The 26,079-nt window shown below is 44.3% G+C and overlaps 1 protein-coding gene across 7 annotated transcripts in view; it reads right to left on the reverse strand.

Annotated features, from left to right (window-relative positions):
- Positions 1-334: 334 nt before the first annotated feature.
- BCL9 (BCL9 transcription coactivator) overlaps positions 335-26,079 on the reverse strand; it is a 93,405-nt gene continuing 67,660 nt past the window's right edge. For 3 of the 7 annotated variants that reach the window (XM_043876678.1, XM_043876680.1, XM_043876679.1), the window contains exons 2-10: positions 22,498-22,617; positions 20,513-20,604; positions 15,819-16,131; positions 14,554-14,870; positions 12,934-13,123; positions 11,874-11,973; positions 5,787-8,028; positions 4,298-4,558; positions 335-2,697 (exon numbers count right to left, since the gene is read on the reverse strand). In XM_043876678.1, coding sequence (XP_043732613.1) covers positions 1,580-2,697; positions 4,298-4,558; positions 5,787-8,028; positions 11,874-11,973; positions 12,934-13,123; positions 14,554-14,870; positions 15,819-15,871 — 4,281 coding nt within the window. In that variant the 5' untranslated portion in view covers positions 15,872-16,131; positions 20,513-20,604; positions 22,498-22,617 and the 3' untranslated portion in view covers positions 335-1,579. The remainder of the gene's footprint in view (positions 2,698-4,297; positions 4,559-5,786; positions 8,029-11,873; positions 11,974-12,933; positions 13,124-14,553; positions 14,871-15,818; positions 16,132-20,512; positions 20,605-22,497; positions 22,618-26,079) is intronic. The other 4 variants (XM_043876685.1, XM_043876682.1, XM_043876683.1 and 1 more) reach the window with 4 other exon arrangements.

Below are 26,079 nucleotides of genomic sequence, written 5' to 3' on the forward strand. Positions count from 1 at the left end.
ACCATTACACTGGCCCTCACAAAAATTCCTAGTAAAGGCCATGAGCTGCCTCCAGAGATGAGGCCCTGGGGACCAGGGCTGTTCTTCTGCCTACAGCTAAGATTTCATGCCTGAGACAGGAACAGCACTGGATCAATCTACAAGAGTAGTTACTCCTCAACAGCAAGCAATACGCTTCATCTGCAAAAGCACTTTTCTATACTTTCCCTAACTTTCACCCTGTCGATCAAGTCTGATACAATGGTGCTACGTTTCTGGGTCACATGGCAACCACTATGCCTAATATTCAGCAAACAGGAATCCAAATGGACAAAAAAAAGGCAATCCAATTTTGTAAGAAACAATATATTTTATTTTTCTGACACCACAGCTCTGGTGAGTGGTTTTGTACCAAATTTAATGGAGGTTACACAGAACGTTTTACGCATGGGAGGGGGGGGAAAGGGAAGGACCCACAAAATTAAAAACAGAAAAACAAAATCCTGGATAGCTTTTAGCATCTGTTCCACTCCCACATTAATAAAATTCACTTGGGAATTCCTAATAAAAGGAGAACAGAAAACAAGGTGGGCAGGGAAGGGGTAGGATGGGGAAGAAAAGACGAAGGGCAAAGAAGACCGTCGAGCATCCCAAAGACAGACCTTTCCCTCCTGGAGCCGGGACGATGCTCGGCATGGAAGGTGAGGCTTGCTTAGATTTATTTCCCCAAAGTATCACCGTGTATTGCAGCTGCCAAAGGGAAAGAGAGGAGGGAAGCAGGGGGTCACCAGTGAGGGACACAACAGGGGGAAACTCACTCAACCAAGAGATGGGGGAGGAGAGGGGAGGGAAAATGAGAGAAAAATGTGCAGGTGGGTCTGTAGGCTGGGAGAGGCAGACAGTGCTGAAGAGCACTTAAACTGAAAAACAAATGTCCTAAGCGTCATTATTTTTAAAAAGAAAAATCTCCCCCTCCCCCCACCCCTCGCTGAACTTAGTTCCTTTTTTTGTGCTTTTCATTAATACTCTGCTCTGAGGTTGTAGTTTGGTTTTTCTATACACTGGAGTTGAAAGAAAATAGTCCAAAGGTCTGAAGATGGATTCTCCACCTAAAGTAAACAGCCCAGCATTCCTGTTCTCCTCTTGTCCCAAAGACTAAAGTCTCTGCTAAAATCCCTTTTACAATATAGTACAGTACACAAAAAAATAAAGCCCCAAGCAAAAACAAAACCAGAAAAGAATCCTGGGAGAAGCCAAGTCCAAAGGACGTAAACATACAGAGAACGGTGCAACACGTGACCCATGGCGATTCTCAAAGCACGGCTACAGATTCCCAAAAGGAGGTGCCATCACGGGATACCCAAGTCCACAAAAATAATTTTTAAAAAATAAATCTTAAAAAAAACACACCTGTTGATTAAATGAATAATTTGTTTTCAGATAAATCCATACATTCTCGAGTTCCCCCCGCCCCCAAAGCAGCCCTTGGGTCTCTGTTCTCCTATTGCATGACCGACAGTGCTCCTGGAACGCCCTCATAGCAGCTCTCAGGACCTGGAATCTCATCTCAACAAGGATGGGCACATCCAGTCTTAGCAGCTTAAAACATCATGTTTCCTGGGTTGCCAGGTCCTTGGCTGAATCCACCCATGCCCACGTCAGCGGCCATGCCCCGGGGCCTCATCTGTGGGGGGATCATGATGTTCTGTTGGGGTCCCATCATGCCCTGCATGGACATCATCATGCCTGGAGAGCCCACAGGCCCAGGGTGAGTGTAGAGCCCGGCAGGCCCTCGATCCTTGCCAGGAATCATGCCCACGGCAGCAGCGGGATTGCTCATCAGGGTGGGCTGGCCGGGCATTGTAGATTGTGCTGGTGACATCATCCGATGGTGAGGTCCCATCATGCCTTGCTGGAGAAAGGCTGGTGGTCTCATAGGGTTGTGGCCTGGCATGGACGGAGCTGTCCCAAGAGGGATGTCTGGAGTTCCCACGGGCCCTGGACCTCCCATGCCAGGTAATGCTAGTCCCATTCTGGGGGCTTGTTCGCCCATCATCCCCTGCATGTGCGAAAACCCAGGTCCAGGACCCTGGGGCTGTTTACGGCCTGGGACTTCCCCTCGAGGGAAATATTGCAGTGTCTGGCTGGGCTTCTCAGATGGGATAATGCGAGACAGGTCAAACTCAGGTATTCCGGTGGCTCCAGGTCGGATGACCTCCTGTAGATCTGGGTCTGTAAACACTGAAGGCATGCTGTTTCCCAGGACAGCGAAGGAGTCAGGACCTCCGGGGCCTCCAGGCTTGCAAAGTGCTGCATCTGCTGAACTTTGGGGCAGGTTGCTGGGGCGGCCAAGAGGCCCTTCTCCTGGGAAACCCATCCCTCCTGGGAAGTTGCCCTGCCCCCCACTGGGGCCATTGTGAGGAAACGGAACCTGCTGTGGAGGAGACTGAACTGGAGGGAAACCCTGGGGAAAACCCATGCGTCCTTGAGGTACCATTGGAGGCTCCTGGGACCCATGCCCCATGATAGGATTGTGTGACATCAAACCAGGCCCCATAGGGACTCCATGAGGAGGTATGTTGGGTCCCATGGCGTTCGGAGAGGGCATCTGATTGGAGTGAGAAAGTGGCTGGGTCATTCCCATTGGGCTGAGGGTTGGCATTGGAACCACGGGGTTTGGACCTGAAATTCGAGGATTCTGTGTATTAATGCCCATTCCTAGAAAAATAAAGATATCAAATGAATCAATTTCACCAAAAGTAACTCAGAAAAACTATCATAAATCAAATTAACAAAAAAAGTGACCATGCATCAAATGTGCATGGGACTCGGCTGAGAAAATACACAATGCACAATCTACCCTCAGGAAGGTTATAACACATTTTGGGGCACACAAACCAACAACTCCAAAAGAAATGTATTACTGAGCTTTAAACTGTATGACATATACGTATATAGAAGACAGCTAGAAAGTCTCCTGAGTGAAAAGTTACAAGTTAATACACAAATGAGTACAGACTTATTCACTGGAGGTATTTAATTCAGAAGAAAACAATTTGCCTAGATGACCTGTAGTACAGTCCTTTTTGGAGAAAGAGGATTCATCAGTCCTACAAGTCCAAGAATCAGAAGTAATAGCAATGAGGAAACCAAATAGGCCTTTTTGAACTGATATGTGGCATCACTATTTTATACTGCCTTACAGGGAGAGCATTTCAAACTCTAGATTATGTAAACTGGTGAAGAAAAGCATTTCAAACTCTAGATTATATAAAATGGTGAAGAAAAGCTAACTTTTAATGGAAAAGGAAAACACAGAGGTTCTACCATGGCCTCTAGGACATTTAAATATTTGGTCTTTCCATGAAGTTAACCACTGAGTATGGTAAGAATGCTTGTCCAATCCATGGAGCATGCCCTAACCTGATTGATGATAAGAAGCATTCTTAACAAATCAGAATGGAACTGGAACCAGAAACCCATGGCTGAAGTTACGGTCTCTTTGTTGACCACATTTGCCCTCCCACATCATTTCCTGTTAAGTGAGATTTGGGGAGATGGGAGGTATAAGAGTGAAAGGACAACAAAACGAGGAGGGAAGGGAGGAATTTTATTTTCTCTGTAGGCCTAAAGAAAGTGCTTCTCTAGGAAATAGGGATTTTCCATTGTCAGAAATCCTGTGGCTGCTTGCCCTTTCAGGAAAATAGTTGAGGACTCAAGACATTCCTAGCTGAGTTGAGCTGAGCTGAAGTTGCTCAGTCGTGTCTGACTCTTTGCAACCCCATGGACTGTAGCCCCCCAGGCTCCCCAGTCCATGGGATTTTCTGAGCATGAATGCTGGAGTGGGTTGCCATTTCCTTCTCCAGGGGATCTTCCCGACCCAGGGATCGAACCCGGGTCTCCCTCATTGTAGGCAGACGCTTTACCGTCTGAGCTACCAGCGAAGCCCTAAGACATTTCTATCAGCATATTAAAAAGATACTGCTTTCAGTTTCGCTCCAGGAGGAGCCACCACCTAAAAATAAGCACACTGAGGTACACAGAAGCATCAGAACTTCTGTAAGAAAATGACAAGAACTCTAAAAAAACTTGCTTTCTTATCCACAAACACAGAATTAAACAAGTTAATCCAAAAAAGTGTTATTCTCTTCCTCTAGACAACACATTTTAGTTTTACTGAAACTAACTCAGGTGGTATACTTTTTCAACCTGCTGAACGTCAAGCTTATTGAGGTCTACAGATATCAAGAAAATACCTCAAGATGTTTTTCTTTTGTCAACAGCAAGAGGGCCATATCCTATCTTCCTGATTTCTTACCTGGCATATTATTCATTGATGGCAAGTTGGGAGAACGAGCTGGAGGGGAGTCATCATCTGAGCTGGCCACAGTCTTGATGGCGTCGTGGTATAACGGGGTAGAACTGGGCATTGCGAACTTGGACATTCGAGACATCATAATAGACAGTGGGTTCTGGGAAAGGGTCGGCTCTGGAGGCATGGTGTAAGGTGTACTAGAGGGAAGACTTCCTGGGATACTCACAGAGGCAGACTGGCTGGCTGTAGGAGGTGGGGGGCCACCTAGAATAAGAAAGCAAAATAAAACAGGGCAGGGAATTAGATTCTCCTGAAGGTTCTTGGGCCTGTGATTATGAACTAGCAGGGCCAGGAATGAGACAGATGAATGGGACAGTGTTATTAGACCCAGGACATGAATCATCAGTCATCTAGTCAAGCTCCGTATGTGTGCAGAGGGAGATGGCAGCGTGCAATGGAGGTGACAGCTCAGCAGATGGGAGGACAACGCACCAAGGATACGTGAGAAATATTAGCTAAACTTGGGAAAACCACGTCTCACAAACAACTCCTTCACTGAAAACAATGGGAAATAAGTGGATCTCTTACCCTTGCCAACCACAATTCAGAATTCGCCTCTGGCGTTAGTGTGCTTGGAAGCCAGATGAGCCATCCCACCCCAGGTACTGATCAAAGCACCCTACACATGCTCCTGATTGATTTCGGCCACCAAGATGTCTGCACTCAAAAGGTCTGAGGGGGCCACTCCACTGTCCGCTTTATAGAGAACAGCTACTCAACAGAGAGACACACTTTAACCTGGTAGGATAAATCTCCTATCTCATTCTGATTCTAGTCTTTCTCAAGTGGAGACAGCACAGACCTAGTATTTACACTAGGTGCTCATCTACTGACTGTCTCTGGTCCTGTTCACAAAACCACCATCATCAGTGAGAACTTCTCCCAGGAAGAAAATACTAACAAATTGCAGCTGATCTGTGAGAACAGCAGTCTACCAAGGAGAAGGTTTTGGGAACTGTTTCGATGGTCGACACATATTTACGAGAACCACTCAAGTCTCTCAGCGGTCTCCCCTCTTTGCTTGGGATGACCCTCACACTCTCTTTAACATGAAGCCAGACCTCTGAAGTGAGTGGGGCTGGTGTTTAAAGGAAACACATTTATCCACTGTTAAGACATTTTATTCCACCAATGTGAGTTCCCTGTGCAAATGTAAATCGTTCAGTGAAATGATATGCATTTCCCATTATCCTCCCAGTCCTATTTCATAAACATATTTTGCACTAAAGCCCATGAATCTTCACCAGGATTGGACACTTGAGCATAACCCCATGGGAGTACCGACTCTGCACCTTGCCGCAAATACATCCATCTTGGCAAAAGCCCCCTCCTCTGGCTGCGTAATCAGGACACCAGTTTTCTTAAAGTACGTAAACCAGGCTTTCACAACCTCTGGCTATAGGTGCAACTGTGAAGGTGAGAATATACTGACCTGACTCTACACTTGCCAGCATGGCTGGGGAGGCCATGGTGAGGGGTGCTTTGTGGTTTGGAGGGATCCCAGGACTCTGAAGGGGAGGTTTTGGAGACGAGGTCCATCCAGGTGATGGGGCGGGAAGTGATGGAGACTTGAGGTGAACAGGCGAAGCAGCAGCAGACCCCAAGACGGGCGGGGACTTAATGGAAGCAGCGGCAGCTGGGCCCGCCAGCATGCCTGCCAGCTGCGATGGAGTCTGGGGGGACTTGAGGTTCCCCGAGGGTGAGCCCAGCATTGGTGACTGGACTTGGCGCATCGTGGGGGATTTCAGAGGGTTGATGCCTGGGGAATGCACCTGGCTGCCTGCCACAGATATCTCCACGGGCTTCCGCCCCAGGCCGCGCTGAACGGGAGGAGCTGTGTTGAGGCTAGTGGGGTTACTGGAAGGGTTGAGAGGTAGTGGTGGCATATGACTGAGCCGGCTGTTAGTCCTTTGGTCGGGCCCCATGGGTTCTCTGAGATTCCGCAAGCCACTGTTGCTGCCTGGACCCTGAGACATGGGGAGGAACGGCCTGGGGCCCATGCCATACTCTTGCTGCGGGTGCTCGCCGAACGGCAGGGGCACCATCTTCTGCTGAGCAGGCAGCATGTCCGCGCCAGCCGCACGGAGCTTCAGCATCTCCTCGGGCCCTGCCCCAGCCTCTCTCATCTTCTGAGGTATCATCTGAGAGTTGGATCCCATGCTGACATTTAGACTGACATCTCCCTTCATCCCACTGGGAACCATTCCAAACTCGAGTTCCCGGCCGGGGCCCAGCTGCGGGGGCATTCCTTTCGGAAAGTCACCCCTGGAAGGGCTCAGTGGGCCCTCCACTGGTATTCGCGGGAAGATGGGATTATTCCCTGGCTCCACGTGGCGCTGGGAGCCTGGCATCATCCTGTTCATCTCCATTCCGGGCCTGATGCCTTCCACGCTCATCCCCGGGGGCAGTCCCAGCTGCTTCTCTGCCAGCTGCTGTTGAAACATCTCTTCAGACAATCCTTGGGGGTTTGGGAAGCGCTCCCCTCGGCCAGGACCACTGAAGATGCCCTGGCCAGGCGGGAAGTTTCGACCATCTGGGATTTTTGGCACATCGTCTGGCCAGCTGACTGCAGAAAGACCTGGTCGCGATGCCGGGTTGGGGACATTGGGCCCCTCCATCTCAGAATTCATCATTCCCGCAAATCCAGGGAGGCGCATTTGGCTCCCTGGCATGTTGGGGTGGGGAGCCATGGCTCTCGGGGGCAGAGAATGCGGCATGTTGATCCCGTCGGCAAAGGGCTCTGCGCCCCCAGGCCCCCACGCCTCGCCAGGGGTCATCTGGTACGGAGGGGGCGGCCCGCGGACGACCGCCCGCGGCCCGTGCTGATGGACCATCATGTCCTGGAGGGAGCACTGCTGCACGGCCACCTGCTCCTGTTTCCTCCTCTTCTCTTCATAGAACTCCTGCTGCAGTTTCAGCCACGCTATCTGCTCAGGGGTCATGTGATCCAGGTGGTCGGGTCCGATGGGCCCAGACTGGGAGTTCATGGAGGGTGGAACCATTTCATCTGGAGGAAAGGGCACATCTCTGTGTCCTTGAGGGCCAAACGGAGCCCCCACGTCTGTCCGGGGCCCAGGTCCCTTACCTAGGCTTTGGGATTGAACCATCATGGCCTGTATAGGCCCTTCTGGTTTTTTCTGAGGTCCATCTAATACCCCAGTGTTCTGCGGGGGTCCCCCACTCTGTCCTCCTGGGAATTCCTTCTCATCTGGGAAAAGCATTCGCTGGATATCTCTGAGCGTTTGTAAGGAGCGCTCCCGGTGCTCCAGCTGCTCCTGAGAGAGTCCATCAGGGTTCTCCCCCAGTGTGGGGGGCTCGCCACTGGACACTGGTGGAGGCGGGGGGGCTTTGGGATCTGCTGAAGAGCTATTGCTCCCCTGGGAGACAGGGGTCACGGCTCGGTTGTTGGGCGTTGAGTTTGGCCCGGTACTGTCTGGGGGCAGTGGAGTGGAGCCGGCAGGGCTGCCGACAGAAGGGATCAGTTTGTTTTCTACCCCAGGACTGTCTCGGTCCAGGGGACGCGGGGGGGCGGCAGGCTTGGGTGCTGGTGCCGGAATGGGGGGAGTTGGCTGCAGCCTGGTGTTCTGGGAAGAATTCTGGTCCTGGTTGGCTGGAGCTGGGGGCTGTTGTGGGAGAGGTTTCGGATCATTTCGAAGGGCAGATATCTGTGTGTTCTGAAGATAAACGAGATTTTAAAAATCATTGGTAAACTGAACAGAAGGGCAATGAAAAGAGCATGATATGTTATAAAGGACTGGTCCCAGCCACATAAATCTATACTGACACTTGCCGTAGAAACTGCTCATGTACAAACCCCATGGACGCGTTGGTGGTATAGTGGTGAGCATAGCTGCCTTCCAAACCCCATGGACATGAAGACATTTTGATTTTTTTCCTCACATTTTACTGTCAAATGGTATCCTCTTTCCCAAGCTAAAGATTAGGTTTCAATAACTTTATGAGCATGCCAAGGGAAAGCCACTGCTCGAGTGAATACATCTGAGTATCTATTTCGAGGAACAGGTTTGATATCACATGTCTACTATGTGTTTCTGATTCAGGGAGAGATTAGTTTCTTGGTATGTGGGAGGCTGTACCTAACACCTTTTTCTTTCCCTGAAAGTATAAATGGGTATGTAGACTTCTCACTGTCAATCAAAGAGTCTGCTGTTTTAAACTGAAAAAGAAAGTCCTTGTCACTTCCAGCTCAGTGCTCTACCAGCCACAGGTGGCAGGTGAGGCTGCTCCACTTCACTGTCTCCCCAGGCACGGTGACTAGTGAAGCACTCCTCTCCTTTAGTTTCCAGGGGGCCTGACAGCTCCGATTTCGGTTTTCAGTCTGTGATCACTGATTCCATATTTGATAAGAACTTGCACATTAACTGCATAAGATAATCTGTAGGCAAGAAACATCTGTGGAGAAATCTGAGGCTAGCTCGTGGTGTCTCTTGATCTGTTCTTTCCAATAGACAGCACATGGCCCTTTCTACAGGCTGAATGAGTGTCTTATTATTATTTATTAAGTACCAATGCCACATTTAAGTCCTGGGTAAAGGCAGGCTCACCTGTAAGAGGTGACATGGATGTTGTCAGTGTTTGAAAGAGGGATATAAAATGTTCTCCATCTATGCCTTGGCCCTGCTGGAAGTTCAGGTACTAGAGAAGGGCAGTACTGCAGAACAGAAGGGCCCAGCCTGCCAATCCTCAATGGATCTCAAGAGCTGCAGGATCCCTTTTTGATGTTCACTTCCTTCTACATATTCACTTAATCCAGTCTGTATTTCCAAACCCCTAAGGCTGTTACTTACATCCCCACCTACTCTCTGGAATGTTTCTCAAGGTACAAATTTGTACAGAAATCATTACATGTATCCCTGAATACGAACAGCTCACGTTCTGTGGACATGTATGTAAATGCTCCACACGCTGGTATTCTCCACGCATCTCTGCCTGCAGACCCAGACTGAGGTGGGGCAGACTGGCTGAACCTAGATGACTCTGGACGTCAGTGTCCTTGGTGTCTCTGACTACGTAAATGGAGTCTGGAGGTCACCTTAATTTTCTCTCCAGAGCCAGTTTACGTTTGGTTTTGTTGGCCAGGCTGTGTTTGTGTTAAAGTTGGATACTCATTTCCTATAAGGGTGACTGTGACAGAAGAAATGGTTTAGTACCACTCTTTTTATTTTAGATTTGGAGCAATGGTGATGGGACTATTCCCAATACCCTCGTTAGCTCCTCTTCTGATTTCATTTTAGTACTAGAGGAGGTGGAGATAAAAACTGTATGAAGATCTGTCATTAAGTCAATAAAACGTCAGTCTGAGCTGCAATGTGCCCTATATATCCAGAACAATATAAAATATAAATACTTTTAAAGTATAAATTAAAAATAGTATACATTTATATATAATTATATTATATATGATACATATAATATATACATTTAAAATATTATATATACACTTCTTCTACCCTTGATTAGTGGAGATACAGAGAGACAGGAAATTCCTTTGCTTGGTCTAGGAAAGCTCAAGCCCTGCTATGTCACGGGGAGGTATCCTAAGTTCTCATACAACATGGGCAAAACGTTTTCTATACTCAACTGTCACTTCAGTCATTTAACTTTTCCCAGGTTTAAGACTCATTCCAGTTTTATAGTTTATGCTTCCTGAAATCAGGGACTGTGTCTTGAACCTCTAGTGTCCCCACAGCACTGGGTGCAATGCCTCGACAATCTGAGACACAAGAAATACCTTCCGGTTCAATTTGAGACACTACATATATTGAAACAACCACTGCATGTGTGTTCTAATGTAGTTTACAGCAGGTGCTTAAGTTCCAAAGAGGAAACAAACTAACATTAACTATAATTTTGAAAATATCAAGCAATTAAAAACATTCAGTGGTTCTCTCACTCTGAAACAAATAAGAATCATTCCGAAAGTCACTGAGACTCTAATTATGGAACTATCAGCATGTACTCCAATACTGTAGGGTGGTAGTACACTGTTTCTTCTGTCACAGTATATAGGAAACCAGTGTCCACCCTTAACTGTTGTTTTTTCTCTGTTCTTTAAGTAACTCAAGAGTATGTGTTATTTTTTTTTTAATGCAGGGTCTGAATTCAGAATTTCCCAGAGATGGCCACATTAAGGAAATCCTAAGATATCCATATGTCTCCTTTTTTTACTTTGCACCTCTTCTCTTCTAGTAACTCATCAATATATCTGCATGCTAGCAGAAAAGGCCAGTGTGATGTGCCTAAAACTACACAACTAGGTTAAAGGCTCAAAATGTAGCTGATACCAAGATTATCTCCCTACTGAACCCTTGTGGATTGTTGGTGGGGATGTATACTGGTGTAGGCACTATGAAAAACAGTGGGAGATTCCACAAAGAATTACAAATACAACTAACATATAATCCAGCAATTTCATTCCTGGCTATTTATCTAAAGAAAACAAAAACACCAATTAGAAAAGGTATCTGTACCCTTATGTTGTTCACTGCAGCATTATTTACAATAGCCAAGATATGGAAGCAACCTAAGTGCCCATTAATAGATAAATAAAGACTACATGGTGTACACACACACACACACACACACACACACAATGGAGTATTACTTAGCCATTAAGAAAGAATGAAACTTTGCCATTTTCAAAAACATGGATGGACCTAGAGGGTATTGTGCTAAGTGAAGTAAGTCAGAGAAAGACAAACATGTGGAATCTAAAAAAACAAAGCAAATGATTAAACATAACTAAACAGGAACAGAGTCACAGATATAGAGAACAAACAGGTAGTTTAAAGAGGAGGGGGGCCATGGGAGGAGGACATAAACACGTGATCAAAATTGAGAGTACAGTCTTTCAGTTACAAAATAAATGAGTAATAGGTGTGAAATGTACAGTCTGGGGGATATAGTCAATAATTATGTGATATCTTTGTACAGTGATACATGGTGACTAGACTTATGGTGATCACTTTGAAATGTATAGAAATATCATTTCACTATGTTGTATACCACAAACTAACACAGTATAGGTCAGTTAAACTTCACAAACAAGCTCACAGAAAAACAGATTAGATTTGTGATTACCAAAAGTGGGGGGACTGGGGGAGAGGGAATTAGAGGAGGGCAGCAAAAAGGTATAAACTTCTAGTTATAGGGTAAGTAAGTAGTAGGAATGTAATGTATAACATGATAAATATAATCAATGCTGCTGTATGTTCTACGTAAAACTTAAGAAAGTACACCTAAGAGTTCTCATCACAAGGCAAAAATATTTTTGCCTTAAATTTTGTATGTATATGAGATGATAATCATTTTGTAATGTATGTGAGTTAAAGTATACAGTACAGTTGGCTGTACACTTCAACTTATACAGTGCTGTCCATCAACTACATCTCAATAAAACTGGAAGAAGGAAAAAAGGCTGTCAGTGAATTCACCACCTCCCACCTTTAGAGTCCCCTTATAACCTTGAAGCCATTATTCCACTTCTAAGATGACATACCAGAGGGGCTGTGCTTCTCTCTGTCTTGCTGTTAGAGATGTTCTGGATGTGGAAAGAGACGATAGTTTCAACCTGGCCCTTTAACACAGCTTCTGCAGCCCTGCAGAGAGAGAAGAGATGTACACACTAGGACTTGTTTCTATTTCACTAACTGAAATTCTAAAGCATTTTAACCCCAGACGGAACTGGTATGAGAGAGGAAGAAGTATAAAGAACCACCAGCAAAGTTCAGTGAGAAGAAATCAAGATAAAAATGTTTTAAAAAAAAAAAAATGTTTTCACTATTTGTCTGTCATTTACTGAAACTCGTCTGAAATTTAAAGATAGCCATTAGCAAATCTCAAAAGAGACATTAAAAACCCTCAGGGTTTTTTTCCTTTAAACCCATCACTCTAGTAGGTGTTTTATAGAGAATCCTAGTTCAAACTCCCAACCCAAGAAGATTAAATGAAATCTCACACCTTATCATAATTTAAGGTTGCCAAGATTCACTCTATATCTTAATTTTAAAAATGTTAGATGAAAAGTCAGAAAACTATGTAGTGTATATTCACATTTTAAATAAATATCCAATGATGCATCTGTCTACTAGAAACATGTACCAAAACATTCATAATAGTTATCTCTATAAATTCTTGAGACTTTTTATTTACAGTCTCTAATTATTCTAAAATGGACATGTATTACTTATGTATGCCATTTTAAAAGAATACTGAGTTGCAGAAAAGTGTGTACTGGCCATCGATCCTTTTCCTGTTTAAAAAAGTATATATACGTGTATCTGTATAAGTATCAAAAGTTTTTCTGGAAGGAAAGCCAAGGAACTACCACCAACGGTTGCCTCTGGGAGTAGAGGAGTAGGGGTTTTATATTTTATTTTACCGCTTTCTGTAGTGTTAACCTTAAGTAATAATACAAGTGGGCAAAAAAAGGTCAATCTTCAAAGGGAATAAAAATTTAGATGCCCCAACATGCAAGCCACACCAGCTGTCCATCAACTACATCTCAATAAAACTGGAAGGAAAAAAGACTATCAGTGAATTCACAGCCATTAACTTACTTATTAGCCATCTCAGTAGAAAACACATACACCACTTTGGCAGGAGTCTTCTGAGCAGGTGTGGGCTCTGGGGCAGTAGTCTGGCCATGGGAGGGGGTGGAAGACCTGGGGACTGTAGCATTTGATGGGGTCATCGAGTGTGGTGTGTGCTGGGAATCCTGGGACTTTATGTGGTCAGCAGAATTACATTCTAAAAAAATAAAAAGAAGATTCATGTTATAGAAAGTATAAAGCTTTCTTTTTTCTGCCAGCATTTATAGCATCATAATGCAAACACCTTGAAAATTTCAAGGAGGAAGTACCTTGATAAGAGGAAATTCTTCTATTCGTAAAAATACAAGTACACTTCTCCCATTTAAATGACTAAGTACAAAGCGCTCTTCCCCACCTCCTTACTGCTCTACTACACATTCTTTGAAAAGTGTGAAAGTGTTAGTTGCTCAGTCGTATCCAACTCTTTGTGACCCCGTGGACTGTAGCACGCCAGGCTCCTCTGTCCCTGGAATTCTCCAGGCAAGAATACTGGAGTGGGTAGTCATTCTCTTCTCCAGGGGATATTCCCGACCCAGGGATTGAACCCAGGTCTCCTGCACTGCAGGCAGATTCTTTACTGTCTGAACCACCAGGGTTTAGATATTAGCATAAATGTCCCTCCTTCCTGGAAACCCTTTTGGAACCTCCTCGGCTGGATGTCCTTGCTAGTTAGACCCATAGCCCCCTAACTTCCCTTACTTCAGCATTTATCAAATTTTATTGTAATTTTTAAATGATCTGTTATCTAGGTGCATTTAGACCCTTGAGGATAGCAACTGTTTCGGTTTTGCTGACCATGGCACCCCCAGCACCCAGCATAGTGCTGGTGCTCAAAAGAGGCCCCCCACAAACAACCTGAAGAAGACAGGAAAGACAGGGGAACAATTACCCAGGTACTCATTTCCAATTTGGGTTGGGGAGTCACCATTCTGCTCCATGAATATCAGTTTCACATTCCGGCCTACACAGTTACGATGTTCATTTTACACTAAGTGAGGGAAAGCCTAAGGGCACGGCCACAGTCCCGTCCCCTTCCTGGCTCTCTCCACTGTGGTGCCTACAGGACCTCTACCACATGGAGCCCCTCGTTCCCGCCATGGTGAAACTGGCTGGGACGATCTACACTTGTGCCAGGGCGGCCTCTTGTACCTACAACTGGCAAAATGGCAGCCAGAGTGCATGCAACCCAAGTCTTGAAGGACTAATTCCATGGAGAAGAGGAGGAGTTGTCAGAAAAATTGCTCCAGTGTGGGCTCTGGCATAGACAAACTGGAGTTATTGGCTGACACTCAAGTACACAAAAGCACGGAGACCAGGAACATCCTTAAGTCTATGGTTAGGGTCGTGCAGCATCCTCAAACACTTGCATCCTCAAGGGCAAGAACTTAACAAGGTCGTTCCAAACTATTCTTCAGTTCGTAGGAAAATGACCAGGAAGAGTTCCATCTGAAACTCCGAGAACTCCTGGATCTGATTCCTACTCTCCCCACTTGGCTGCTATTAGGCTCTCCGGCATCCGTCCATGTCAGAGGCCCTCCCTCAGGAATACCTACTTCCCTCTGAGTCTCAAAGATCTTATAGACATACCTTTCATGTCAGAGTCATCGTTTGGAGTCCCAGGATCTCTCTGATCAAAGGAGTCGGCGGAAATACTTCGCTCCCTTTTCCCCTTGCCCTTGGCACCATTTCCAGCCCCATTCTTCAGCCCCATGCTCCCACCTGGGCCAGGGAGTGCTTTAGGGGTATGGCCCCCACTCTTGGAGTCACAGGGGGATGGCTGGGATTGGCTGGCTGAGCCCCCCTGTTTACCCTGATTGGAGAATTTGGAATCCAGCTGGGGGTTTCCAGATGGGGACATCACTGTAGGGGGACGGACCATCACCTCCTGCTTTGACTTAGGGCTACTAGAAGAGACAAATAACAAAGGGAGATCAGACACCAGACAAGACTGGGCAGCACAAATCAGAGAGGTCTGATTTCTATCACACGTCAGGGAGACCTGGACAGCTAAAGTAACCACCCCACCTTTCACTTAAGCCGCTTGCTTGTTGCCTTCTCCCCATTCTCATCTCAGAGCTCTCAACAGAGAGGAGGATTTGGGCAGAGTGGCCTGTCTCGTCTCGGGAACCCTAGAGTCACATGGGAACCCATCGCTAGGGTTTCTGTCAATAAAGGACAACGGTTTCTATGTACATAGAGAAATGACTCTCACACTAAGACTAGCTCAGAGTAAACAAACAGACATCGTTAAGATCAAAATACTACCCACCCCTCGGCTGATGAACAAGGAACAGCTGTAACAAGAGACTGGCTTCCCTGCTGGAAAATACAAGCAGGTCTGGGAGAGTGTGAGGAAAGCCGCTGGTGACTGGCAGGTTAGGGAAACCCTCCAGGACACTAATCACCAAATAAGTATCACACCAGAGCAGACACACTAACCACTGTCTCCAGGGGAGGAGGAAGAAATTCTTTTAAGGTATCAATTTTGTGGAACAGAGGAAAAAGCTTCACAGTGGGGGTCAGGGGCTGGTGTTTTAGTTCTAGGACCTTAGGCCTCCTCAACTTTCCAGGTCTCAGTTTCCTCCTTTGCCAAGTTTAGCATGTTGTACTGGATGGTTTTTAATGTTTTGTTGAGGAGGGAAGCTGTAATGAGGAGCAGTCAGGTAATGATGGACAAATGAGTAAGAGGAGAACGCTAACCTGAACTTTGACTCACTATTCTATCATTGTCTACTTGTGTCTTTTTCTTTTCCCATTTGGGTCTCATGATTCAACATACTGTTCCACCAGTGAGTGTTCAGGGTCCACTATGATGTCCCCAAGGGGCAGTCAGGCCAGGCCCTGGGGCTCACCTCTGTGTGTTTCCTGATGGAGAGTTCCTCACTTTAGGGTTACTGGAATGCATTGATTGAAATCCTGAGCTCGCAGCCACAAACAGGGACGGGCTCACCGAGTTCCTCTCGGGCTGCAGCGGGAACAGCTGCTGGGGGCAGCGGCAGGGGCCCACTGCGTGCCGGGTGCGTCCCTTAGTGCTGGCTGCCTGCACGCCTTTTTCCTCTTTGTTTTTCTCCGCTGTGGAAGTGGGTCCTGTCCCCTTGCGGCTCCAGCATTCTCTGGGTGTGTGCCTCCGGCTGCCAAAGGAAAATCTCGCATCTCCAGGGCACACTGGGAACAGAAACAGAGACATCCAACACCCTTATAGCAGGACCAAGGCTAAAGCCCCACCTCAGCAGTGCAGAGGCAGATGGTTCCTCAGCTTCCCTCAGGGTGAAAGCAAAGGGCGATGTTCATATTCTGGCCAAAAGGCTCTGGTGCTAAAGCAGCGGAAGAGTGACTAAGACTTTCTGCCAGGCATACAAGCCTCCCACCCAAGCATCATATACCAGGCATTTGTAAGCAGATGAGAAAAACATTTTTATCTTTAGCTGTGTATTCTCCCTTACATTTCTCTACTTCCAAATACAAAACCCTCAAAAACTTGGGTTTTTCTTTCTTCAAAACAATGCTCTGAAACCACTGGGTACTCCAAATCCATAGCAACTATCTGGTGCTTCACCTCTGATGGCACTGAAATGTAACAAACCCATCCCAATTTCAAACCATGAAACAAATTACTCTCTGTTTATATTCTCAGGGCCTCAGGGTGGGGAAGACATTAAAGGAGGTACTTCTGAAATCAACTATTGAGCCAATACCAAATACAATCAGTTCTGCCCCCTGATTTCTATGATCTTTCTATTAAATTATGCTGAGTATGTGTCCTGTGTTCCCACTGCTTAATGACAGGAGCTGTAGGCATGGGTAAGCAAGGGAATGATCCATAATGCGGAGGTGAAAGAACATCTTTGAAGACTAAGATATTTTTTGAGCCAATTTGCAAGGCTAATTTGAAGCATAAAGGTCAAAAAAACATTCCCCAACCTATGAGAGAACAAATGAGAAAGCCCTTTATTTAGAGAAATCTAAACTGGTTCAGGGAAAACCAAGATACACTTTCAGTCACTGCTCCTTCCAGGGCAGTTCCAATGTGATTTTTTTGGTAACCATGGTCCCCTCCCCTCCCTCCCTCCTGCCATCTTTACTAATGAGGTATAGGACTGAAGGAGAATATTAGATGCAGGATTAAAGGCTAAAGAATCAAAAGGAGTTAGAAGTCACTTTGGTGTTACATACACTACAAGAGGTTCAAGAACTGGACTAAAATTGGGAGAAACCCTTACATTCTAGGACTCAGCAATGAGTATGATCGTTGTCAAGTATTAAATGTCTATTTCCTCTTTTAGAAATAGTCCCAGCTATTTCACCTGAGAGCATGAGAGGAATTTATGGATGTTCTGAGTGTACACAATCACGTTTTTTTCTTTTAAATGAAGAAGGCAAGAAAAAAAACGAGTAAAATGCTATAGAATATTTCTACACTGATCTTAGGAAAAAGCATCCTAAAAACATTTGAGTCTCAATTATATTTAGGGTTGTATGTTTATTCCCTACCACCTTTAGCTCCCTCCCCCCACTTTAGATTCTAAAACTGATTATGGCTGTGAAGCTCAACATAATATATGATCATAAACCATACTGTCCCTCTCATTAAACATCAGGAATCATTGGTAAAACAGAAGCAGTCAATGAATCTTCCATGGACAAAGCCAACAGCAAACACTTACCTCAGGAAAAGAAAAGAAGTTACCACCTGTATAGTCCCTTCTGTAATTTCTTCTCGTACTTTCTGTCTGTATCACACATTTGAGCACTCCAATCATGTGTCAAACTGAATAGTCCCATGTGCATGATTTACCTCCCTATGAAGACTATGCTCTTTGAAGACAAGAACCTTGTTTTAAATTTCTTTGGTTTTTCTATAGTACTCAATATAATGTACTAAGAATGTTGTTAGACCCTAGGTGAGTTACAGAGCAGAAACGCCTGGCACTTGTGTTACACTCCTTCTAAAGAAACTCTAAACATTAAAAGTACCAAATCACCTCAGTCTGCCAGGCACTTCCGACGAGCTGGTAGCAAAGATTATTTCTAAATAATAATAATGTGAACAGAAAACATTTTCAAAGTATCTCCACACAGTTTCTTAAACTCACTATACCGTGATCAATGGCATTTTATAGATGAATGGATGGAGCACAGGGGCGTGAATGCCTTCTCCCAGGTTTCCAATCAGTGCTCCCTGACCTGCTCTTTCTTCAAAGCCATCTCCTTGCCATTACTTTATGAGTGGAGAAACAGCACAGAAAGTTGAAACAAGTACATGGGCTCACTCGAGATGGGAATAAAACCCAGCTGTTTTAACCCCTAATCCAAAGGAGTTGTTGAAATAGGTCACCCCAGCTTTAGCCTATCTGACACCAAAAACAACTGAGCAAGAAATCTGCCAAGTATCTTATCAGATAACCCTAAAGAATAAAATTCGAGTCTTTCAGCTCCTGAGTGTTCAGGTTAGTGCTCAACTGTTCACCTTTCAGGACTGAAAAAAGAGAAGATCTTCCTCAGAATGGTTAATTTTAGCCAGAGAGAGATATTCCCCCAATATAACTACATCTTCTAACTCTTAAGATCTGCTTATAGAATGTTTCTCTCTTTTCTCTGTAAGTAATACTTAAAATATTTACTAACTGTGATTCAGGTACCCTTATAAGCACTCTCCATATATATTAACTCATTCATAACAACTGCAGAAGGCAGGTCCCATTACTATCCCTATTTTATTTTACTACTTTTTCTTTTCGATTTTTTTTGCAGTATAGCTGATTCACTACGCTGTGTTGATTCAGGTATACAGCCAAGTGAGTCAGTTATACACATATATATATATATCCTATCTCTGTTTAAGGGACGAGGAAACTGAGGCTCTTGGAACAGTACGTAATTTGCCCAAGTAAGTTGGTCACACCCTAGTTAAGTGGTGGAGCTGGAGGTCAGCCAGACACTCAGGCTGCGCTTCATCACTGCAGTACTTTGTGAAAAGCATGGACTTGGTGGACAAGGTGAGCCAGCACATAGAAAATGCTTAGCAGCACAACATAAGCATTTATGTAAACTAGTACCATGACTTCTACCATCCTCTAGCAAGCTCACTCACCTGTCCTGCCCAATGGCATTTCAGACCTTCACCATTGCCAACCATCATCTTCCTCTCCCAGTGCATGGCCTTGCCCAGGACTTAACAGGGAGAAGAGAAGTCACCAGAGAGGACTCCTTACCACCAAATCTTCAAACCTCTTTTTATCATTCCCTATCCCCTCTTTTTTCTCCATTACTGCAATCAAAAAAAAAAAAAAAAAGCCCATTTTTCCCCCAAAGGTTAGTCCTACCACAGGTGGTCTAGCCCCATCCCTTTCAGCTGACTGAGTACTCACTCTCTTCCATGATCACCCTTCTACATCCTGCATCTCCTGGATATTTCCAATCAGCTTTCAGACATGTTATTCTACCTTCCAGATGAAATAATAATGATAAGGCAAAACAAAACTGGCTCTGGCATTCTATTCCCCTTTGAAGTCAAGTTTCTTTACAGAGTTGACAAGACACAGCCTTCATTTCCTTACCTGCCATTCACCCTTTAACCATCTTAAACCAACTTCTACCCACAGATCACAAAAACCATGACTCTTGTTAAGGTCACCACTGACCGCTTTTCTAACCTCATCTTACTCCATCTCGTAGACTATGCCAGTTGAACACTCCTTCTTGAAACTCCTCTCTCTTGGCTTCTATAATACCACACTTTCCCAGTCTTCCTCCTTCCTCTCAAGTCACTCTTCATCTGCTTCCTTTGCTGACCCTTTCTCTACCCAATCTCTACAATTTCAAGTTTCTCACAGATCTACCCCAGGTCCTCTTCTCTTCTCATTCTCTAAGTTCTTTCCATGCCAAGAACTCCCAAATTTCCATCCAGCTCAGCTTCTGCCCTGCTGACCTGTATACACAACTGCCAACTTGGCATCCCACTAGACGTCTGAAACCTAACAAGGTCAAAGATGAATTCTTCATCCCTATATAGCCTCCCTCCCCAACGTATTTCCCCTTCAGCTTTCTACATTTTAGTAAATGGCATCTTCATCCACACAGCTGCTCATGCCAGAAATTTGGAGTCATCCTTGACACCTCTCTCCCTCACCCCTAACCTTCCCATGTCAAGTTTGAATATTTTTGCTGAGTGAAGAAAATCTCAGTTTCACTGTTTTTTCTTCAGAGATAAAGGATATGTAAAGCCACTAATCTAGATGAAATGCTCCATTACATTCTTTTCATAGCATCCTATGTTTTTCTTTCACAACATTTCTCATGTTGTATAATTATGTGGTCATTTGCATTAACATTCATCTGTCATGCTAGGCTCCATGAAGGTAAGAGGATCCGTAAAGGATCAAGACTGATTTGTTCATCCTTGTATTCCTAGTACTTGCTATAGTATCAGATACATGCCATCTGCTCAAAAAGCATTTGTTGAATAAAAGTTGAAGCTTTCCCCGAAGATCATCTCCTAAGCCAGGCCTGCTTTCTAGGGTCCCTATCCATCCATCAGGCTACTCACCAAAACCCCAAGGGTCACGATAAGGCGGTGCTCATCCTGGAGGTGGGGAGCTTGGGGAGTCCAGGAACCCCTATCTCAGAGGTGACCCTCACCTGGATGAGGATAAAGGAAAGAAGAAGAGTTTCTAAGGAATGAAAACAAAATCATCAGTGCCACTTAGTTACCATCTGAAGACCTGGCTTCCTATCTACAGGGTATTAGTTTAAGAGGAAGTTGTCGTCTCCCATGTAAACAGCATCAGCTTCCAATTATTTCAGGGTATATCATCCAACCTGCAGATACCTCAAGGCCCTTGTAACTTTCCCTTCTTCCCAAGTGCATATTTTCTTTTCAGAGACTGGAAAAATATTAAAGGCAAAGAAAATCGATTTGTCTACTTTTCTGAACAGTTAGTAGGGAAAAAAAATCTTCACATTTTTGCTTCTTCCCATTCCTAATTAGTACAGAGAATTGAGAGCTGACTGTGGAGGTGAAAGAGACAAAATTCCAGACACACTTTTGAATTCACAAAGCGCATGCCATTCCCAGGTCCTCCCTACTCTCAACTGTAACTTTACGCAGCATGCATTCAGCAAGGAAACTTATTTTCACACCCTTTTGGGAGAACATATGAGTGAATGACAGGGCCACAAGATCTCCTTTGCTTGAGAGCTACTGTGTGTGAAATGCTATACCAAGTTGAGCTAGGTAAACCGGTAAAAGACTAAGTAACTCAGCAGGCAGAACTATTTCCAACATTAGTCCTTGTAAACTACAATGATAATGCTGAGCCTCCCCCTTCACCCAGAATTTATAGTTTTGAAATGGCAGGGAAAAACCAAGTTCCAGACTGTCCTAAGGCCAAATTTCTCAGGAATCTTTAAAAGGAGATTCTACAAGGTTGCCATGAAGCTGTCAATAAATCCACAACTTGGTCTAACTTAGCTCAGAATCACCTCTACAATTCCAATTTCAACTTTTCCAATGATCCTTTCTCACTCTCCTGCTCTAAGAAGTCAAGTTTATTACAAGTATGTCATGTTTAACAAATTTCATTTCTATGCTATGACCACTACGCCATAAAAGGCATAGTATCAAACTTAGAATGTGGAACTAAAAGGCCCTGGGATTCCATTCCGAGCTCATTCTTAAGTTCTGGCATACCAGCTACTAAAAGGCTTCCTTCTCAGAAAGAATACACAATAGGAAGAACCAATCTTTCCCAAATATGTGGAGAAAAGAACATTATACTATAGTCTTATGTAGAAAACCTTGGTCCTAACAAAATGCTAAGATATGTTTTCATACTCAAAGGGTAAAAACTCATCTACTGTCCTTCAAGCTAACAAACTTTAAGCAAGCAAATAAATTTGTATCAAGCTCAAGGGTTCTGATAAAATGTAACTAATAAAAAATGAACATCATCTATCACCCTTTAGAATAATGGCTACCCAAAGTAAAACTTCAGCACAAATGTCCCTTCTTTGTGAAACTCTCCTTGATTCCAAACCATTCCCAGGAATGTCCTCCATGGCCCCACAGCATTATATTCATGACACTTTTAAAACACTTTGAAAATTGTATCCTTGTTATGTACAGCCAGGGAACCTCCTGAGGAAAGGGTCATCATCTCAGCACCCAAAAGAAGAAACTTAATAAATGCTAGTTGATCTGTGTGTGGTAATGAGCTGGGGGCTCGTATACTGCTACTTCGGCTTTGCATCCCCAAATAGCAATGATGACACAATAAATACTTATTCAACTTCTCACCATCTGCCTTTCCTAGGAAATAAGTTACTGCAGAAGTCCCTGTTCACAGAAAAGTACAAGGTAATTGCACTTACAGCTATGGCTTGCATTTAACTTGATGACCGCTGCCTTGGGAACTGCTACAATAATGAACAAATACAGTTTTAACTTACAAGAGACCCTACGGAAGCAGAAACAAAATCCAAAATACACTGACTGAATAACAGAAGTGACATGTTCATAATTGGGCTCTTTACCTTTCAAGACGTCCAACTTGCTCTCTCTTCTAACATTGGGACACAGCGATCTGTGCCTCCCAAACAGAAAGGAATTTTTAGGTCAAAGTGGAGTGACACCAGCTAGTCCCACATTCAGTCCTACAGGAATGAGAAGAATGGAAAAGTTCATACCCCATCACACCAACAGCAAAGAAAACCACCCATTCCCCAAGGCTCCGTGACCAAAACAATATCTGGAAGAAGGAATAGTAAGAAAAAAATCAGGTCAAAAATGGGGAAGGCAGGCAAAACCACTAAAACTCAAAATGCAAGAAGCTGGAGCACTCTGGCCTACATCTATCCCACTGAACACTGGGAAGTCTAGAAAAGCAAAATCCATCAGACACAAAAGCCTCATTCTAGTCATTGGCTTTAACTTTCTCCTCAACCAAGAACAGTTATCACAGGTTGCAAAATAGACTTTTATTTCATATCTTCTCTATGCCCTTGTTCTTAGCATGGTGAAGATATTGAAGCTTATAAGGCAAGTGGCCATAAGATAATTGACCTTTCAAAGATCAGCTGGTCTATAGCAGGAGCTCTTATCTGGGGATCCACGACCTCCTAAGTGGTCTGTAGAAAGACTCAGAGGAGGGGAGGCAGCTGTGAACTTGGCTGGAGAATATTCTGATTTTCATACTCACTAACCTCCAAGAAAAAGTTAGCACCACCTTCACCTTCAACAATGAATGCAGGTAATAACCCACACAGTATTGTGACTATGTCACCAAGAGGAACCAGGAGACACTTCACATCACATTACTGTTATGGCAGATCTCGCAACATAGTATTTACACTCATTACTACTTCGAAACTATAGTATCTGCAGCTACATTTTGTTATTTAATGAGCTATAAACATATAAACTATTGTATCACAACTGTTTTAACATTTTGATAACTGTTCTGTGTCATTTGTAATTTTATATACTTTATACATGAAAAAAACCATGATTCTCAGAAGGGGTACTATGCTTCATTAAATTGCCAAAGGAAAATATGCGGCACACAAGATTAAGAACTTCTGATCTAGGGCAAATAGTTTCTATAGACCCCAACATAGTTACCAAGGCAGAGAGACAAGTCATTCCACCAACAGTACTTCATAGTTGAAGAAAATTAAACCACTAGACTTCCCAGGTGGCACTAGTGGTGAAGAACATGCCTGCCAATGCAGGAGAGGTAAGAGATACGGGTTCAATCCCTGGGTGGGGAAGATCCCTGGAGGAGGGCATGGCAACCCACTCCAGTATTCTTGCTTGGAGAATCTCATGGAGAGAAGAGCCTGGCGGGCTACAGGCCATGGGGTCGCAAAGAGTCGACACAAGTGAAGCAACTTAGCACGTATGCAAACCACCAGTAAGACAAGTAACATGTCCAAGGTCACACAAATTTAGGGTCAGCATCAGCTTAGGTTAGCACTCACAGCATGTATAGTTACACTCTCCCATGGGGACTGTTGCTTACATTTCTACAACTGTCATCACTATTCCTGTCTTACCACTAAATGGGGAAGAGGTATCACCTTTCAAAACTCATGTAAAACCCAAACCCAGACAATAGAACAAGGCAGATGTAGAAGGTACTCCTTTTTGTTTCCTGATCAATCACAGGGCATGTTTCAGAAGCTGAATTTGGTCTGTTCCTGAGATGATAGTTTTTCAGAAGTGAGGAAAAAGTTGGTCTACACAAACTTTCATTCCCAGATGTGTCCAAGGCACTTTGCAGATAATCATTAACTTGTTTGGTGCCACAATGCATTATGAGTGATGAGAACAGTGGTAACCCCGCTTTATAAAAGGGAAAACTGGAGAATAAATATGAGATTTGTTTGAAGTCACATATAAGTCAATGGGAAAGCCAGTGTTCCAACACTAAGTTCAAGGCTCAACCAAACCACCATGATCAAATACTTAGTTGATTACAATGCTTGTGAAACCTCTGTACTTCCCCCACCCCCCACAAGCCAGAGAACATTTTCTTTTGATTCACAGGACCAGACACTTCTGAAGGCTATGGGAAAAATATTCCATAGAATAAATTCCAATGTACGTAAGTGCTTTTTCACTTACGCTAGTCATGTAGGAATCCAGGTCAGGAATCCTTAGCTCAACAGCCAAGTTACTACATAAAATTTGCCTTATAAGAAGAGAACAGTATGGAAATTGTTTCTTCATCTTTTACTCAATGACCTCCATATCATCTACCACAGGTTTAGGAACTATTATCATCTTATATTCAACACTGTTATTACAAAATAATATCCTAATGGTTCAATACAATCAGATCCTAGATTCTAAAACTATGAAAGATCATCTCTATGTCAACTTTGCATTAAATTTCCTCTTTTCACACAAACCACCAATTAATGGAATCCTCACTTCCCAAAGCATCCTTATGCCATCTAACTAACTGCTCCTTTTATTAACCCATTTCTGTTTTTTATAGATTGGGTCTTTTTCAACAGTTAGCAAGATCCTTCTTAAATCTGTACTTAGGACCGTAACGTTTTTCACACTTAACTCCTTTTTACAAATCATGAGCATCCAATCAAAAACCAAAATCAACAGAACAATCATGTTGTACAATCTCCATGAACAGTGAAAAGTTAACCTACACAGGAGTCTTACCTACCAATACCCATCTGCACCCCCTACCCCTTACTCTCAACTACTTATCCTTCCTATCTGCTAATTCTGATTCATCACTTCCAGCGCAGTGGACAAGAGTCCAAATCTCTGACCCAAGAATGAACACTTAGTTCTTGAACACATTAAATGCTAACAAACACTCCATTACACACCACTGATCAAAACCTAACTCTTTACATGGCCACTCAATCATTTTCCCTTTAAAGTTACTGCCCAGGGATCTGAATATGTTTGCCCTAAGGAAAGTTTAACTTTGCACCAATTCTACCCCACCTTAGTCTCTCACTACTGACACAAAGTTACGTCCATTTCTCTACTTTGTCTAATAAGTTTATCAGTCTCCAACTGGGTTGCAGTCTAGGCTCCAAGTCACTCTTCTCTATGGCAGGCAGGGCTTTGGAAGACAGGTTTCAGGCCTCCTCCTTCAGGCTTGGGAGCCTTCACATAAGGACCCCAGAAACACTATTACAGGCCTCCGGCCCTTCCCTCTGAACATAATAACCAAGTCTGCTGTTTATTTTAATAGAATATCTCCATTTCACCAGGCTGGTCCAACACCAACCAGTGACACCTTTAATAGTCTTTGCAACTTTCAAAGGTCAACGACTACAGCTCCATTCTGGAAATCACTGGCGTGTCCAGGACCCTCACAGTGACTCAGTGACCTAGACATCACCACCTCACCTGCTGGAGCCCTTTACTTCAGGAACATTCCTCTTAGCTTCGGGTTCCCCCACCCTCCAACAAGTCACTGGCCTGCAAACTCCCCTTTACCTCTCTATCCATCTCCTGGGTCTAAAAGACCCCACCAAACTCAACTCGAATTCAGCTCTCCATCTCGTCCCTACGATGTCCCTTCATCCCAGGACCCTGGGACTGTCCCATGTCCTCGTTTAGTCTCTCCAAGCACC

Source organism: Cervus elaphus, chromosome 20, assembly GCF_910594005.1.
Source record: "Cervus elaphus chromosome 20, mCerEla1.1, whole genome shotgun sequence".
Classification (NCBI taxonomy): domain Eukaryota; kingdom Metazoa; phylum Chordata; class Mammalia; order Artiodactyla; family Cervidae; genus Cervus; species Cervus elaphus.